The 18,049-nt window shown below is 46.8% G+C and overlaps 2 protein-coding genes across 2 annotated transcripts; both read right to left on the bottom strand.

Annotated features, from left to right (window-relative positions):
• Nucleotides 1-174: 174 nt before the first annotated feature.
• On the bottom strand, nucleotides 175-13,711 carry vars1 (valyl-tRNA synthetase 1). Its single transcript, XM_036538121.1, has 31 exons — nucleotides 13,606-13,711; nucleotides 12,276-12,619; nucleotides 11,674-11,817; nucleotides 10,862-11,045; nucleotides 10,406-10,521; nucleotides 9,904-9,979; nucleotides 9,383-9,483; nucleotides 9,086-9,213; nucleotides 8,405-8,569; nucleotides 8,231-8,312; nucleotides 7,917-8,036; nucleotides 7,606-7,714; nucleotides 7,147-7,235; nucleotides 6,946-7,036; nucleotides 6,721-6,845; nucleotides 6,461-6,564; nucleotides 5,484-5,642; nucleotides 5,304-5,394; nucleotides 5,002-5,107; nucleotides 4,729-4,799; nucleotides 4,142-4,267; nucleotides 3,619-3,723; nucleotides 3,404-3,472; nucleotides 3,217-3,295; nucleotides 2,818-2,945; nucleotides 2,468-2,623; nucleotides 1,992-2,216; nucleotides 1,611-1,722; nucleotides 837-1,024; nucleotides 469-618; nucleotides 175-354 (listed from the first exon to the last, which is right to left on the bottom strand). Exons 2-31 carry the CDS (start codon nucleotides 12,615-12,617, stop codon nucleotides 286-288), a joined length of 3,810 nt encoding a protein of 1,269 aa, XP_036394014.1. The 5' UTR covers nucleotides 12,618-12,619; nucleotides 13,606-13,711; the 3' UTR covers nucleotides 175-285.
• Nucleotides 13,712-14,886: 1,175 nt separating this feature from the next.
• Nucleotides 14,887-16,711, bottom strand: LOC118784424 (transcription factor 19-like). The gene is made up of 3 exons (XM_036538659.1): nucleotides 16,435-16,711; nucleotides 15,296-16,247; nucleotides 14,887-15,160 (listed from the first exon to the last, which is right to left on the bottom strand). The coding sequence occupies exons 1-3, from the start codon at nucleotides 16,709-16,711 to the stop codon at nucleotides 14,887-14,889; spliced, it is 1,503 nt and encodes a 500-aa protein (XP_036394552.1).
• Between the last annotated feature and the right edge of the window lie 1,338 nt (nucleotides 16,712-18,049).

Below are 18,049 nucleotides of genomic sequence, written 5' to 3'. Positions count from 1 at the left end.
AATATACTAAATTATTTGTATTTACTTTTCCTTTTGTACTGAAGTATTTATAGCACAACAGACATTAGCTCAGTGACGACAACAACACAATATCTGCTTCTACATAAGAAAAAGGGGAAATTAAGATAAGCACGTACAGAGAAATATTAAGATTTTATTGTTTTCCCACAATTAAACAGTTAAGAATGTGACTTTTCATACTTAAGCATAGGACCAATAAAGCAGGGTGAAAAGAAGACAAGACATTCCTAGGGAACAGGGACAGTGTGGGGTTAAAGGAAAAGATTACATCATTTTCTTGAAGTTGTCTATGGCTTCCTTCACTTTCTGTAGCTCTATCTGGCTTTGCCGCAGCTGTGGGGAAGAGAGAATTGCAATCAGAAAATTAAGGAGGAGAATTTGAGGTATGACCAACAAACACCGACAGTGTTAAAAAGGAAAAACGCAAAGCCTATGCCCCTCCTTTACCTTCTCGGCGTCCAGCTCCTGCACTTTGGCCGGCACTTTCTCCTTGTAGTCGCTCTTCGCCATCTTCTCCTTCAGCTTCTCCATCTGCCGCTCCAGCTCACCCTGCTTCGAGGTCAGCTTGGCCACCTCTTTCTCTGTGTCGATCAGACCCTGAGGCGAAAGAGAGAGAGAGAGAGAGAGAGGTGTGAGATGTGAGATGGAGGCACAGCCAATCAGGGCGGGAAGCCTTCTTACAAGCAAACATGAAAAGGACATTCCCCTGAAGGGCATCTCTGGTGGAGAGAGGCAAACACGCTGTGACAGCGCTGAGCGGAGGAGCTGCCCCCTCTCCCCCTCCCCGGCGGGCGCCGTGCCCTGGCCGTCCTCACCTTGAGCAGCAGGTGGACGGTGCACCTGTCAGAGGCGATGGCGACGGCGCAGCCCTCGGGGACGGCCCCGCCGTCGCCCCCAGCGCTGCTGACAGGGCGGAGGGACTGGGAGTACGACAGGGTCTGGATCTGCAGCCGGTACTTCTCCACCAGGGCCACGGTGTCACCGTCGATGCACTGCAGGTAGCCTGCGGGGGGACAGAGCTGTCAGGGGTGCAGAGCTGCCGCGGGCTGCCCACAGAGACACACAGCTGTTCCTTTCAGCGGAGCTACCTGTCATTGTGTGCACAGGTGCACAGCCAGCTGGAATTTCAGTGAAACTGCACTGTTTTTAGACACGGTGTTACACACGTTTATGAGTAACTAAGTGTATTTACATGCGTGAAACTGATTATATATATTATATGCAAATACATATATACTTATATATAAATATTTACTTTAAATATAGGCTTACTGTGTTGTATAGATATATGTAAGTATATTTGAAGAGGGCATGTGTTCTGGTCAGATTGTGGTCTGGTGTTTTGTAGCTAGTAGTGTCTGGTAGTATAGCTATGCAAGTAAACACAACTAGTGCAGGTCTTGGTCAATTTGTGGTATAGTGTTGCGTAGTTGTGTAGACAGACTCCCAGTTGGTGTGGGTCTTGGTCGGGATGTGTTACAGAATTGTGTAGCTGGATTGTGTAGGTAGACTCAGTCAGCTCAAGTCTTGGTTAGGTTGTGTGTGCAGTATTATATGGCTGTATTGTGTTGCTTTGTAGGAAGACTCACAGTCGGCACGGGTCTTGGTCAGGTTGTAGTCAGCCCTCAGAGAGCGGATGGTCCTGACCACAGTCATCACAAACTCCATCTCCCGGTCCACCTCCTCACTGTGCCAGCAAAACTGAAAGGAGACACTGACTCAGACCCGGTGCTACAACCCCAGCGCAACTCGGAGACAGAGGAACAGAAAACTCTCGAGTTCTACAATCCAGTAAAAACCCTACCGGCAGAACTTAAAATAACAGTGAACTTTTGCTCCGTGCCTCATTACACAACACACTGCAGCGCAGCGGAGCAGTCATCTGCAATGCAAAGTGCAATGCAAGAGCGAGACGCGGTGAAAGGATGGATCTGCCGGACCGCTCCGCCCCCCGCCCCCCCCCCGCTCACCTCGGTGGCCTCAGGGTACGGCGTGACGCAGATGCTGGGCGGGTTGCTCTGTGCGTGTCGGCGCGGCAGGCGCTGGAAGAGCTCCTCTGTGACGAAGGGCATGATGGGAGACAGGAGGCGGAGCCCCACCTCCAGACAGGTGTAGAGCGTCTGTCTGCAGACAGCTGCCTGCTTCCGTGTCTCCTGGTCCGCGTCCGGTTTGCTGAGCACGGGCTTCACGCTCTCCTGGGAGGGGGAGAGAAAGAGGGGGAGACAGAGGGGGAAAGGAAGAAAGAAAAAGAGAGAGAGTGAGAGTGAGAGTGAGAGAGATTTAACAGTACTCTCACTCTGACTCAAACCTTGTGGAATAGAATCACCCATGCTGACTGATTACAGTGGCTACTCATACACAGCACCAGAGGGAAAAGGAAAGCCCACTTGATCCTGCTGCCTATAATCCTTTGGGGGGGGGGGGGTTGCAATCAGTGGAGGCTTACCAGGTAAACGTCACACAGCTCGTACAGCCAGAAGTTGTAGATGGAGGTGGTGATGGCGGGGAAGTCGTAGGCCTCGAACCCGGAGCCGCACAGACCGACCGCAGCGCACAGCCTGGACAGAATCCACCTGTCGGAGACGCTCTCATCACCTGACAGCTGAGGGGGGAAAAAAAACAGATGGTTAAAACACACCACATGCATCTGACCGTACGAACAGAGGCTGAACACTGCAGGTGTTAGGTGAAAGTGATTACCACAGTGATTCATTACGACACCACAGTCTAAGAATGACTGGACACCACCAAGCGCAGAGAAAACACACATGTCCCCCCACCCTTGTGACATCACACCTGTGCCTTTTCTGCTGGCACAAACGTCTCCCCCAGTGCCTTCATGGCGAATTTCACTGCGTTCCACAGCTTGTTGCAGAAGTGCCTGTAGCCCAGGATCCGGTTCACATCCAGGTTAATGTCCCTCCCTGAACAGCGGGGGCAGAGATGGAGTGATGGCAGGTTGGTATGGCAACGGCTTGAATAAAAGCATCACAGGCAGAAGGAAGAAACGGAGCGTCTGGATTATACTGTGCTGTATGAAGTGGATGTAGGGCGAGATGGAAAAGAAAAACTCATTACATCAACTGGTGCACATACACAGAAGAAAACAATGACGGACACAAGAGATAGAGACAGGCAGACGTATAAACAGATGGAGAGAAGGAAGGAGAGACAGAAAGCTGTGTATTACCGTACCTTGACTGGTGTAGGCGCACAGGGCAAACCTGAGAGCGTCTGTGCCACATTCAGGGATCCCACTGGGGTAATCTGATTTCTGCAGCACAAAGACCACGTGTTACACGCACCCTTGAGAACAGGACGGGTGTCACTGCCGTTTTAACCATGTTACATGTAGTATCAGAGAGGAGCCTCAGATGTGTACCTGTCCCTGCTTGGCCTTCTCAATCTCCACTGGGTCCAAATTGCTGTCCGTCAGCTGTGCATGCAGACCCTGAACACACACACAGACACACACAAGGGTAAAGACACACAGTGGGTAAAGACCGACATATCACCGCCACCTCTAAGAGAAGGTTTTGCTGGACAAACAGACAGAACAGCAGGAGCGGGCGGTATGTGTGCAGGTGTGCTCAGCACCTCCAGGGAGATCCCGGTAATGACGTCCAGCGGATCGATGACGTTGCCCAGGGACTTGCTCATCTTCCTCCCGTGAGCGTCGCGCACCACAGCGTGCAGGTACACCTGAGACCGGACACACTCACGTTAGCGCAGCCTGAGCGTGCCGCGTACTGCACTGAACACGCACAAACACACAGACACCTCATCTTAGTAATGCCACAATGCTCAGAGGAAAATCTGCACTACATTCAGGCCTGATTTCTGTGCCATTACTTAATGATGTAATGCCTCATGATGGCTGTTTAATTGTAACCTACAGTCTATTCTCTACATTTACACCAGTTGGACTGACATCCTGATACATCAGATATAATCAATGCCCTGTATCTCTGGTTCCATCAGACATTTTTCCACAGGTGTAATCCAAGTTGGGAACCTTGCTCCAATGTGCAACAGCTAGACCTGCCTGGGATTAGAAACCACAACACTCTGGTGTTCTGACCACGACCTCAAAATTACCAGCAGCAATATCCTCCCTCACCTCTTTGAAGGGCAGCTTCCCAGTCAGTTTGAGCCCCATCATCACCATCCGGGCGACCCAGAAGAACAGGATGTCGTGCCCCGTCTCCAGCAGGGTTCCGGGGTAGAACACATTCAGGTCCTCCGTCTGGCACAGGGAGAACACCCAGCAAGCTCAGAGCATTTGTCAAAGCCATTCATATCATTGTGACATATCTACATATGGATACCTATAGTCTACATCACATTACTAATAACATTATAGTCATTTAACGGACACTCTTATCCAGAGCAACTTACATGCAGTAGGTTACAATTTTATCCATTTATACAGCTGGATATTTACTGATGCAATTGTGGGTTCAAGGGTAAAACGGCAGTACCCCAGCAGGGAATTGGACCAGCAACCTTTTAGTTATGAGCCCTGCTCCTTACCACTACTCCACATGGCTGTCCCACTGCAAGATCATAGACATCAGCCATTTCTATTCAAGCACAGCAGCAAAGGCCAATATGAAAGAAATGACAGAAACACTTCAATCTCATCGGTGATGTTAAAGAAAGCGCACATGCTCCGGTGTCCTGGTAAAACTGCGCTCGGAAGCATACCTCATTGGGCCAGCCAAAAATAGAGAAGGGGAAGATTCCAGAGGAGAACCAGGTGTCCAGCACATCCTCATCTGCAGAGGCACACGAACACACACACTTACACAACTGGGTACAACATCCAGCAGGAGGTAAAGGCAAAACTTAAAGCGAGCATGACACCATAATAAGGGTATGCTAATAACAGGACTAATAATAGCGCTTTTTAGGCAGGCGTCAGATGAGAGATTAGCTGCGGCTCAGCGAGGGCGGAGATATGAGCGCACTGCTGCTCACCCTGTCTCAGGGAGATCTTCTCTGCGGGGACACCGAAGCGCTTGGCTGCCTTCTCTCTGGCCTCCTCCTCTGTCCTCCCACTGACCCAGTAGTGGCCATCCATGTCCTGACAGACACAGAGGGTCAGCACTAAATAGTACGTACACCTGGTGCGGCTATAAACAGTCCTCCAACTGTACAATAAATTATCCCTGACGCTCCGTGAGCGGGGTAATTCAGTATATAAACTGCTCACACCCTGAAGGTGTTAATACAGCGTATTATATATATACACCCAATACTGTTAGGGATGTTATCCCTACCTCTCCAGGTTTGACAGAGGGGTCATCAACAGTGACGAAATACGCTGGAATCCTGTGACCCCACCACAGCTGGCGAGAGATGCACCAGTCCCTGGGGGGACAGAGGGAAAGGTGAACAGGCCGGTCCCGCTCGGACAGGACAGAGGAGAGGGAGACGGGCGAACGCAAGCCGAGCCGCACCTGATGTTGTCCATCCAGTTGAACCAGGTCTTGAGGTGGTGGTCGGGGATGATCTTGAGCCTGCCCTCCCTGACCACGTCAGCCGCCTGCTTGCCCATGTCTCTGCAGTCGACGTACCACTGCGGCTTCAGCAGGGGTTCCACGATGTCCTTAGAGCGGCTGAGAGAGAGGCCACCAGGCCACCGAGACAGACGTCACTAGACAGCACTGTGCCACAGTTCGGTACTATAACACCATGCATTATACAGTGCTATATCATTAGGTGGTATATATAGAATAATCTAATGGCAAAGATGCCAAGCTTTGAGAGAAGAAAATTATAGCATCTGTCAACACCTTCTTTTTTTTTTTTTCAAACTGAGATGTTATTCATGCTTTCAAATTTTCACTGGTTAATTTAATCTGTCACTGTAAACACGTTTTTAAAATAGACTCAGATTCTGTGAGGTGCAGTCTGGTTAAACATAAAAGCACAGAATCAAATCTGCAAAATCTGACACCTTCAGCTTCTTTCATTACACTTGAACCTCTCCTGACAATGAAGTAATGCATTTTAATACGGTGTGGCCCTGCAACCATTAGATTAACCTCAATATTCCCTTGCAGAAACATACAGGAGGACTGTAAAAACTTTGAATTTATGCCACTAAATGAGCACTGGCAATATACATTTTAATTACTGGCTACAGAAACCAAAACAATCCATCTGACTGGCTCTGGAATTGGTCCTACAAAGGCCTTAAACTCGGATTAGTGGGAGACCCTCCAACACTCCATGGTCCATGGAGCTGTTAGCATGGTCTGACACTGTTGCTCATTCACCTTAAATGTATACACTTATGTTCTATCGTGCTGGAAGTCAATCTGGAGAAGAGCATCTGGTAAATGAAAGTAATGCAATGTAATGATTGTTTACTAGGAATAGGGCAGCAAATTCACAGCACTTGGCATCTCGGAGCCAGAGGTGCTGGACTCACCTGCACACAGGCACCACCATGGGGTTGTCCTTGACCTCCTTAAACTGTCCTCTATCCTTCAGGGCCTGCAGCACTGCCTTCCTCGCGTCAAACCTCTTCATTCCCTGAGAAGCAGAGACAGGGAACACGTTCCAGATTTTAATAAAGCATGTTATTTATAAGACGCATCCACAGAGTCCAGAGAGAATTGCCCAATACAATCTAGTCTGGAAGAACTACACTTCGGGGGGCTGACACAGGACGGGACAGGGAGGCTGTACCAGGAATGGAGGCGGTACGTTGATGAGGTAGCCGTTTTCATCCAGGATATTGATGAAATCCAGCTTGTGCCTCTCTCCCACTTCATAATCGTTGTGGTCATGGGCAGGAGTGATCTTCACAGCGCCTGATCGAGAGGGAGAGCGGGTTTGGTGGGAGGGGTTAATACAGTACAAGCACACGGACCAGCGTGGAAGTACACCAACTGCTCCTCTCTCCGTTTTTACCTGTTCCAAAGTTCATGTCCACAAACTCGTCGAAGACAACGGGCAGCTTTCGGTCACAGAATGGATGGATGGCTGCCTTCCCTTTCAGGTGCTAGGATATGGAGGGAGGTAAACAGCAGGGTAAAACATGATGACTAGGTGGTTCACTGCATCGTATACATGGAAACACAAAGAAAGAGATGAAAGAAGGGATCCAAAGACCTGGTATCTGGGGTCGGAGGGGTGGACAGCGACAGCCGTATCACCCAGCATGGTCTCAATACGAGTGGTGGCCACAATCACCTCCTCATCTGAGACAGACAGAAAAAGGAAGAGAGGGAGGCTTAGCACAGCTTATGTTACATTACATTATTGTCATTAATTGCGTTATTGTTATCCATTTATACAGCTGGATATTAACTGAGGCCATTCTGGTCCCAAGTCACTTGCCCAAGGGTACAGCAGCAGTGCCCCAGTGGGGAATCGAACTTGCAACCTTGTAGTTGTGAGCCTTGCTCCTCACCACTACGCCACACTGCTGCCCCCATACAGACAATCTATGGACGTGTCACCATTTGCACAAAGAAAGAAATGTGTCTCATGTTTGTAACTCAAAACAGACTGCTAAACCTGCCTCCCGTTTTCAGAGAGGACAGAGACTCCCATTTTCATTCCTCTCACCTGATCCCTCAATCTTGTACGCAAACGAGACCAGAACCCCAAACTCCACTTTCTCCTTGTATCCAGGGACTGGGAGCAGAGTTCTGCCAGTCAGCTCCTTCTTATCCACCTGCAGTTCACAGTTCAAAACGTAACTGTTAAGCATGCAGCTCAACAGCACTGGTACAGATTTACTGCAGTCCAGATGACTGTACATCCCACATCCCCCGGCCTTCAGGTTTGGACTTCAGCACACATCAGACTGTACCCTGCTGTTGACCTCTGCCTGAACGGCATCATACTTGAGCTCTGTGAGTCTCTGTGTGGCTCACCTCTATGTCCGAGATAGCAGAGTTGAGCGTACAGGACCAGTTGACAAGTCTCTTGCTCCGATAGATCACTCCATCGTCATGCATTCTGATAAAGGCCTCTTGCACCGCATAGGACAGTTTCTGACCACAGAAAAAGAGATACAGGGATACATTAGTCACACAGTGGGAAGGCTCCTGGGATATACCATTACAGTATTAACACTCACAAGGTCCATGGTGAAACACTCATATATTGCAGTTCAGATGTTGTAGTGTGTATAGATTTGCACATATACATATGTATACACAGTTTTAAATCAGGAAGGAACACTCACAGGGTCCATGGTGAAACAGGCCCTATCCCAGTCCAGAGAGGAGCCCAGCTTCTTCAGCTGGTGATAGATTCGATCTCCCTTTCTGCGGAGCGGAGGAAAAAGAGGATGTGACTACATTGTTCTGATTTTTCTCCACGCCTCCCTCTCTCTCCGTCCTCCTCCCCTGGTACTCACTCGTTCTTCCACTTCCACACCTCCTGGATGAAGCCCTCCCTGCCCAGGTCATGGCGGCTCAGGCCCCTCTCCCTCATCAGCTTCTTCTCCACCACCACCTGGGTGGCGATGCCCGCATGGTCGCAGCCCGGGTTCCACAGGGTGGTCTCGCCCCTCATCCTGTGCCTGGGTCGCACAGAGACACGCATCATCAAGGCGAGACCGCAGCGGCACTGATGACATCACTGCAAGGACTGTGGCAGCCCACACTGGCATGGTAACGCAACTCTGACAATCTAATCATGACACCAATAGCACCATCACAATATTACAAAGTCGTAATAAAGTCATGGAATGCCTTAATGCCATCATTATTGTTTTTCCTCAGTATTGTGCCAACAAAGCCTGTATAGCTAGATATGGAGGATTGAGTGAAACATTGACAGAAGAATATAGTAAAACACAACAATGGCATAGCTGTTACTTTTGTAAGTTGTATGATTTTTTTTTAAGTTGTGTATACTCTCACCCTAACACAAACTGTCACCACAACACTGTTTACAATGTGATAGTGATGTTGCCATGATGTTGCCGATCTATGATGCCATGGTTACACTGTACGTCAAGATTCATAATGATTTACACTGTTACATGCAGACAAAAAGTCAAATAACTGATGAAAGATGGAGGGAGGAGTGGTACCATCGGGTCAGGCAGTCCTGAATGGCATTGGTAAGGGCATGACCCAGGTGAAGAGATCCGGTCACATTTGGCGGAGGGATACACATCATGAAGATTCCACGGGGGTTTGGCTCCCTGAGACTTTTGCGCTGGAATACACAGAGCCAAACATAAGAGGCAATTTCTACAGTCACCAAGCATAAAGACAGACACAGCCTCTCCCTTCAACTGGGGTGCATTCATGCATATAGAGGGCATTCATGCATCAATCTGTGATTGTGTTCATTTCAACCATGAAATCCCAGGTACGTCTCTTACCCCATACTCAGGCTTAAAGAAGCCCTGCTTTTCCCACCAGGGGTACCAAGCAGCCTCCACATACTGGGGACTGTAGGAATCTGGCAGAGGGCTCACCACATCTAGACGAGAGGGAAAAAGAGTGTTAACACAGCATTAAATCACGCACACACAAACTTACACGTGCGCGTATGTATGAACTCTTGCGCTTGTTTACAGACACGCATACATGTACTTTCACACACCTGCACGTTGAACATGCAACTACACACAAGCACCAACATGCTTACATGCACACATATCCTTCTGCACGTACACTTATAGGCATATGTCAACACATTTCCATACATATGCAACACTGAAAAGGAAAGGGGCTTTTCAAATAAGAGGACTGAACTAAGTGCAAACATCTTCAAACATCAAGGCAAGGCGCTGTTCGCCTTTTCAAAAGCTCAGAAGGTGGTTCTCTAACAAGCAGAAATGAAGAGTGGGTAGGGAGAGCACAGCCTTGGAAAGACAGACAGCCAGAGGCAGACAATCACCCTTTTTCTCCCCAGCAGGGGTGGGAATGTTGTATGCAATGACTCCCAACTCCTTCTTCTCTGGTTTGCTCTTCTTCTACAAAAGGAAAAAGCAAGACAACACAGGGATGTCAGCCTGCATATCAACTACTCTACTTCAAAGATTCTCACCGATGCTTTGAATAAATCAGACTTCCTGATGCACAGGGGTGTGTTTTTTCCTTTTTCCAGTTCTGATATTTAATCATTAATGGTGGCACCTGAAACTTTTCAGACTGCGTATGGTAATATTTTGAATACATTGTGCAAAAACCTCTGCAGCATGAGTTTTGTCATTCGGTTTTTGAGGTAAATTTAAAAGTACTTCTCAGGTAGAATTTTACACCTGTCTGTACACTCTTAGCACCGTGCTCTTTGTCTGTTTATATCCGGCAAACGTACATTGGGATTAAACGTTCTTCCTCCATCCACCACTCACTCTCACGGTTAGCATGCAGAATGCAGGCCCACTTGGGCTTCCTACCTCTGTTTGAGGCTGCTGTTTCTTCTTCTCCTCCATCTCCTTCTTCTGTTGGAACTTCTCCATCTTCTCTCTCTTCTTTGCTTCCTTCTTCAGCTGGGCTTCTGTTTTTGGCTGGCCTGAGAAACACCAGTGACAGAAACACAGAGCACACAGACACGTGCACATCACTTTTCACATTTTTGGATAACCAGTACTGATATACACATTGCTTCAAGTAAATATGAATTACACAATAATAGATGAATAAATAAAAACGCAATCAATAAACAGGCTTATGTTCAAATTAAAGGCATGGCAGCTTACTCTCTACCTGTTATAATCTCTCAACATATTTCCTTCAAAATCCCACACACCCATCACATGAACACACACACACACACACACACACTACAGACAAAGACAGAGACTAACACACACACAGACAGCCCAGCCGGGCAGCAGCAGACAGATCCTTACCGCTGGCAGCGGTATTGTTGGCAGCAGCAGCTTTGGGGGCAGAGCTTGTTGGAGGTGAAACTGGAACCATTTTCTCACAGAGTGCGATTTTGCCAAGAACCTTCACAAACTGGGGCTGGTTAATGCATGTAAGGAACCACCTGGTTACGTTGATTATCGACTTTCTGTCAGAGGGCTCCAAGGCCTACAGTATGAAACACAGCAAAGAGGAAAGAGGGTTAAAACTGTAAACACAATGCATTATACATTTCAGTAATTCAACACTGAAATGCTGAATTAGATTCAGAGTAATTCCACAAGGTGTGCTGTGCTAATATCACATTATAATAACTTTTTTATACTTATACATAAAAGCAAACTGACTAGAAATTAAAACTAAAGATGTAAAAAGGACTGCACAAATAATCAGCATTGCCTGGAACAATGCCATCAGTCACTACTGTCCATTAAACCAGCAAAATATTTCAAAAATCAATATAAAGACGAAAAACACAGTATCACTGGAATCAGTCATTTCACTGGTGGCAGATGTTTTACATAAAGACCGGTCTTTGCACTGCAAGTAAGTAAGTAATGAAAAAAGCCAGAATTGAATCTATATGGGATAAATACAATTACCAATGTTCCGCACTCTGGCAGCAAGGTCTCCTCTTCAATCTCAAACTATTTACCTTTTAAATTGTATTAAAATCTACTGAGAACAAAAGCACAACACTCTTTCACGCGTCTCCAGATATCAAATGGAGAATGAGGAAACAGACACGCTAAAAGAGGCAGGGCGGATCATAAGATGATGGAGGCAGAGGACTCACATATTTAAAGGGCAGCAGCACGGCCATGGCCACTGCAATGTCAGCCAAGGAGAGGCTCTCCCCCACCAGGAAAGTTCTGGGCTGCAGGGTCTGATCCAGAATGCCTAGGACTCGCTTCAGTTCTGCCCGGGAACTCTGCTGGAGCTTTCAACACAAGGGAGAGGAAGGGGAAAACTTATCACTGAGAGATACTGGTCTGACAAAGAGAGAGAATGCAAAATTCTCCTTATTTCACTGCAGGGCGTAATATCCACAGCACCTGTACACTGTACATAAATGTGAGTCCCACTGGATTGTCAGTTTTGCACCAGCAAGGAGCAGGTGCAGTGCAAAAATGTAAGGCCGATGTAAACTAATTCTCCATTACAATGTCAATGAAAAGTATGCACTCACTCACACAAGACATTCTGATGAACAGAAATAGGGGGGAAAGGAGACAGTCCCCTACCCACAGACACACACACACACACAAACACATACAGTAAATATTGGCACAGCACCACACTGACAGTTAAAACAGGGACAAAATTCAGCCGCAGGCGCGACTCTCAAAATTCCCTGAGGGTAAGCGAAAAACAGAAAGTAAGCAGAGGCCAACACACCTGTTTGTCCACTCCCTTGACTCCCATCAGGGGAAATACCACAGCGCAGGAGATGGGAATCAGCTCGTTCTCTGCAAAGCTCAGCCATTGCCACACCTGGCTCTCCTGCTTCACATCTTTACCTTTCCTCTTTGCCTCAGAGGAGAGGAACCAGCCCACCGCATTGGCCCCTGTCAGGACTGTGTTGCCGCTAGCCAAGACCAAGGCAGGGCGGGATTTGGCGAGATGTGCTGGTGGGTCCTCTGTAATAACACGCGGATGGGAAGGGCAATATTCGGCAGCGATCAGGGCCAGGAGGCTCCTGAAGTCATCAGGGTGGGGGGAGACATAGAGTGTGGCCATCTCTGAGTGAGAGACGTGAGAAGGACAACACGAGAGCAGAGACGTTAGTCCAGTGGTAGAGCAGTGCTGTGCTGCAGCTGATATCCCTAGCCACTGCAAGTAACCTGATTTGCTAGGTATCTGGCTGCATGCCAGGATAAAACTTAACATGTAAGGCCCAATACATTAATAATAATAACAATAATAATATTGATGCATTCCACCAAAGCACTATTTTACTGCAAAGACAATGTGTTTCATCTGTTTTCGTCAGTCTGCGCAGTCCAGCGAGTTGGATTCCCAGGCCTGTGGTGGTATGATTACTCTGTTGGTGGCAGTCTAATTGTCTGCATAGTTCCTATCCTGACTGACTGAACTGGTGCACCAACCAGAAAGTGGATGACGGATTAACCAAAAATGAAACCGCAGAGCCTTCTCGACAGGTGGCTTTATGGACATGGACGACTTCATGGTATGCTACATTTTATACTGAATACAGTGACTGACCAAACAGTTAGCTGGTTGACTAGATATCATAGCTTAGCTAGCAAGCTGCATCGCGTAGCCTATATTACTGAGTACAGCTGAGCATAACATGGTTAGGAAAACAGCATGTCAACGTGCAACAAAACTTAGCTATTCGATAAAGGCTAACTAGCGTTAGCTAGATAGCTATCTTGCTAACTCTGCTCCTCGCAAAATGAATGAATACCAAGTTAGCAAGTCGATATAATGGACAATATTATGTAACTAGTCAGTCAGACGATATCCTAAGCTGCCAACAGAACTTGCTAACTAGCTTTTAGCGCGTTTGATAGTTAACTAATATTATCCTAACTAACCTTGCCAATGTGCGAGTGAGCGAGGGGAAAAGCTAACTACAGCAACAATGGACCAAGTTCAAGTCGCTTGTCAGTTTGTTGCGATTTGCAACAAATCTACTTCTAAACCAGTTTCGTTGACTTGGAATGAAGCAGTTCAAATCCGAAATCACGTAGATGAAACTCACCCTTCAAACGTAAATTTAAGAGACGTCAGGTTAGCTATCAAAATTAGCAAACCCCAAAACCCCACATGAATCGCTCCCACTTGCCGCTAAGCAATGCGATTTGACGTAAGGCCACGCAATCTGATGCAACGCCGGGCGCACATGTTCACGGAGCTCAGCGAGGACCCCGCTGAATTATGACGTTTCGCCGGCATTAAGGTGCTCCTTTACATGCCTCCATCAAATTTCGTAGTTTTTAAATCAGAAATTACTCTTCTGTGTAAATATAGGTATAATAATCCCTATAGCTCATCCATGACAGCAAATCTCAAGATCAGGTCTGACCTGGGTATGAGTTTGCACTGTTACCTACATACTGTTGGGCCAGTATACATTCCCTATCTGAAAAAATGCAGATCTTTGTGTCCTGAAGTGTGGTATTGTAGGTAATGTGCTCTGATCTAATAACTTCCATAAAGTTAAATCCCAGGCAATTTAGAAAATATTGATGATTGGAGGTTCTGTCCAAGTGCTTGAATTAGGGTGTCTGCTAAGACAGTAACATTATGTAATAGGATGATACTGGCAGTGTGTGGGTCATATTTCTATAGAGTTCAGAGATGAGTTGGTTGTAAAGATGTTAAATTCTCTGCATGGTTGACAACTTGACATTTAAAATGAAAAAGATCCTCACCAATAATAATTAACAATAATCCATACAAGTGCTCAGCTTCCAGATTTGAAACAAAGTGACTGAGAATCACACATATTTGTATCTGTTTATATACTTTGTGCAAATAGACAGTGCTTGACAATTTAGATTTTTTTCCCCTATGAAAAAGCTTAATGCTGCAGAGATTTGAAGAAATGAAGAGCAATTCAGCTGATATAGCTAAAATTCATAACCAAATGGCTCCAGAAGGATTACATGTGGTAGAAAGGTTTAAAGATCAGCAGCACTCATAGCTAGTCATTCTTTAAATCACCTGATCTGTCTTCCCATAGGATCCTGACATATATGTACAAAGTGCTGTGTACTATGTACTGTGTGTTATAGTGAAGTTATACCAAAATTACTGCGTCACTCAACACCAGGCAATATCACAATACAGAGCGCACCCTACATCCTGCAATGTCCTTCTTAATGATTGGTATGATTTATAATAAACAATGCTGACAATCATTTAAATTAATGTGAACCTTAGTCAGTCCACTGCATAGCAAGCATTAAAAAAGAACTTTCATTCTGCATAAGTGGCAGCTGTGACACTGGTCTCCCATCGGAATCCTCTCCTCAGTCTCTCAGCAGCACCCGCAGTGAAAGTCCGCACTGGTGTCCAGCATGCGACTCTGCGGGTCGCATTCAATGCAGTCGATGTGGTACCACGCATCGCAGTCGTCGCACTGGATCCACTGCACCGTGTCTTGCTGGGGCGTGCGGCAGCGGCCAGAGGCGCAGGTTTCGTCTCCCCTCACCCGTTCTCCCTCCAGACGAGAGGAGGAGGAGGAAATGAACGGAGAACGGAGGGCTGGCTGGGGGCCCAGGGGTTGTTTCCTCGGTCTTCCCCGACGTTTGCTGGGAAAAGAAACAGGCTGCTCACAGTGGAATTGATTACATCATTCGTTGTCAGAGAGGATATTACTTAATTCAGACACTGGGACAGAGAGAAGCTGTATATTAACTTCATGATACACACAATGGTAAACTCACCCACTACTGACATGCGCTCCAAAAAGTGTCCCACTTTCTTGTCTGTCTACCTCACAAAATGTCAGGGATGGAGAAGTAAGGGTGTAATTCTGCCTTCCCGCCACTAGAGGGGAACAAACAGGGAAACTGTTGACCCTCCTCCTCCCTCGAGTGGCTTTAGGTGAGATAGTCACTTTTGAATATGTTTTAAGGCTCAAATTGAACTCCCCTCTTTGGCCCGAAACTGAAGAAAAATTATTCGGCTTTGCTTTGGACTGCAACCCATGAGAGCATCCATTTTGATGCATGTCCGACTTGAAAAGTAGCCGATTGTTCACATGGTGCTCCACTTTAGACGGCAGATGGAAAACCTCCGATTCGGACTTGCAGAGCCGCCTTCTCTTCATCGCAATCGGCCTCTTTCCTTCACCCGTCGCTCCATTCATGATCGTTTCATCGCAGCTGTCATCCTCAAGCAAGACAGTGTGAGCAGATTTACGTCGGCTTTTAGAAGAAGGTGGTACAGACATTGAGGAAGAGATGGTGGCGGTGGAGCAAAAGGGGGGTGGTGTTACTGGGGAGACTAAGGATGGCAGAGCTAAAGAGCTAGGATTTGGGTCTACTTTATTATCAGTCCTCTGGAAGGTCCACCAACTCCCACTCATTTTACTAATGCTTCCAATGGAGTTCAAAATTACAGTTGTCCTGTTTATGGACAAAGTAGAGAGGTCTAAATTTGTCTCCGTTTTGGGGTCCAAATTGGTTCTGATCCTGCTCTTCAGGTCAGAGGAGAAAGAGGCAGCCTTAGGGACCGTAATGGCATCAAACTCCGAGGGTCGAACCAGAACCTTTTGGAAAAGGAAGTAGAACTCGGGGCTTCCAGAATCTGACTGGACTCCAAACGTGAGTGTGTCCCCATCCGACAGCTCCCACTGGACTCCTCGCTGAAGGCGGAGTTCGTTCACCCAAGTGCCTAGAAGAGAGAGGAGATGGGGAGCTGAAATCTAACAGAGAGACACATTGTAGCATACACACCATTACAAGTGTGCCAGAGATGCCCGTAGTGACAGTCTCACACACATACAGACGTAGGGGGCGGGTCAGCGCACAAAAACCACAAATGCAGGAAGACTGAGGGTCAAAACACTTAAAACTTTTACCGTGGCTGCTGCAGTCCTTAATGCAGACCCTCCAGGCCTCCTCGACCTCGCCCTCTTTCTCCCTCTCCGTGTGCAGCTCGGCGTGGACCCTGGAGATCAGGGCGGACTGCAGCGTCACGTCGCAGAGCTCCGGCTTCCGACCCAGGCGGAACACGGAGCGGGTCAGAGCCGGCCTGAACGTGTACAAGTCTCTGGCCGACTCAGACACCGCAGAGCTAGGCGAGGAGGAGCAGCCTATCCTCAGAAGCTGGAAGCAAGACTGCGCTTTCGACAGCATCGCGGTGGCAACACCCCGCCTAACCTGACCGACAGATTAAAGCAGCTTTCTGGAGAGGAATGCTACCGTGTGTGTCCACACTACTACACTAAAGGAACTATGGTAGAGTGATGTACTGTATTGCACTCTTTTACTGCACTTCACTGGGCTTACTCTGTACTGCAGCAGATTAAACTGACAGATCTTCTTGTACAGACTAAAACTGAGCTACACTTTACATCTAAATTATACTTGAGAGTAGGCTACACTATTAAGTATCACTTCATCGTACCCAACAACTGCATGTTAACACGAAAACTTGTTATGCTAAATTTCTTGCATTATATTTTAATTACACAGAGCTGGGGTAGATGCGAGCTTCACAATCCCGTTTTGACACTGCACATTTTCTGAAAAAGAGACAGAGAATAAAACTGTAAAAATCATGAATTCATAGACATATTCCAGAAAAACACAGACTGATACCTCTGTGTTACACAACCTGCACAACGTGCGTAATGTTCTTACTACATGTAAGATCTACGGCAATTTATTGTTTGGAATAAAAGGCAAACTACTTTGTTGACATTAGTCACATTATTACACAATGCATGGCAAAATTACATTAGCACCCAGACATTCACCTGAAAGCTAGCAACATACAATATGTCACTCACAGCTTAACGTCCAATGTGATAGGTGATACGATAACTTGCTACAAAACCGACTGACACAGTGCAAACTACGTGTTGAAATACAGGTCACAGGTAACGTTAATCAATACAGCACATTGCCAACGGCAACAGTTCAGTGCACACTGTAACAATTGTCACTTAGCTCGGAAACAGTCAACAAAGGAAGAATACTTTGATAGGACAGATATACCAAATCTTTAGCGCTGTTTAAGCATAAAAGACGACATCTAAAATCACTTAGCGTTCACTTATCTAGAGAAGGCAATAAAGTAGTACAGCTGTCGATTCGTACCTCTCCGCCCCAAATGCAGTTTTCCTACTGTTCTGCGACTGTTTACAGACAGAACATACCCTTTTATTTAAACAAATCCTATTGCTATACACGCATATAAACGTACGCGTAATATTTACTGACTATTCGACTTGATATTGTATTGTTATACTTATATAGTTAGCTAACCGCGGAGCAAAATATTTTTCACGGCTATATTTCGCGTTCTTTTCCCCCAGGAAGTTCTTTGAAATTTGGCGCGCCCCGCCGCCTTCCCTGCGCGAGGTATTACTCAACTTCCGGTCCGTTGTCAAAGCAACGAATATCAGTAGTTAATTTGTTGACATTTTACGTGCTGTTTATGTATTTATTTATTCGGAAATTTTAGAAGAA

This window comes from Megalops cyprinoides, chromosome 10 (assembly GCF_013368585.1).
Source record: "Megalops cyprinoides isolate fMegCyp1 chromosome 10, fMegCyp1.pri, whole genome shotgun sequence".
Taxonomy (NCBI): domain Eukaryota; kingdom Metazoa; phylum Chordata; class Actinopteri; order Elopiformes; family Megalopidae; genus Megalops; species Megalops cyprinoides.
The sequence above is the reverse complement of the archived record's forward strand: the minus strand, read 5'-3'. Positions and strand labels throughout refer to the sequence as shown.

Excerpts from the sequence above, each read along its gene's own strand:
- vars1 (XM_036538121.1), bottom strand. The coding sequence starts at position 12,617 with ATGGCCACACTCTATGTCTCCCCCCACCCTGATGACTTCAGGAGCCTC. Across the intron at positions 10,522-10,861 it reads CAACAATACCGCTGCCAGCG|GCCAGCCAAAAACAGAAGCC; the intron begins GTAAGGATCTGT and ends GGTGTTTCTCAG. Across the intron at positions 9,484-9,903 it reads CCCTGCTGGGGAGAAAAAGG|ATGTGGTGAGCCCTCTGCCA; the intron begins GTGATTGTCTGC and ends CCTCTCGTCTAG.
- LOC118784424 (XM_036538659.1), bottom strand. The coding sequence starts at position 16,711 with ATGCTGTCGAAAGCGCAGTCTTGCTTCCAGCTTCTGAGGATAGGCTGC. Across the intron at positions 16,248-16,434 it reads TAAGGACTGCAGCAGCCACG|GCACTTGGGTGAACGAACTC; the intron begins GTAAAAGTTTTA and ends TCTCTCTTCTAG. Across the intron at positions 15,161-15,295 it reads GGAGCGCATGTCAGTAGTGG|CAAACGTCGGGGAAGACCGA; the intron begins GTGAGTTTACCA and ends TTCTTTTCCCAG.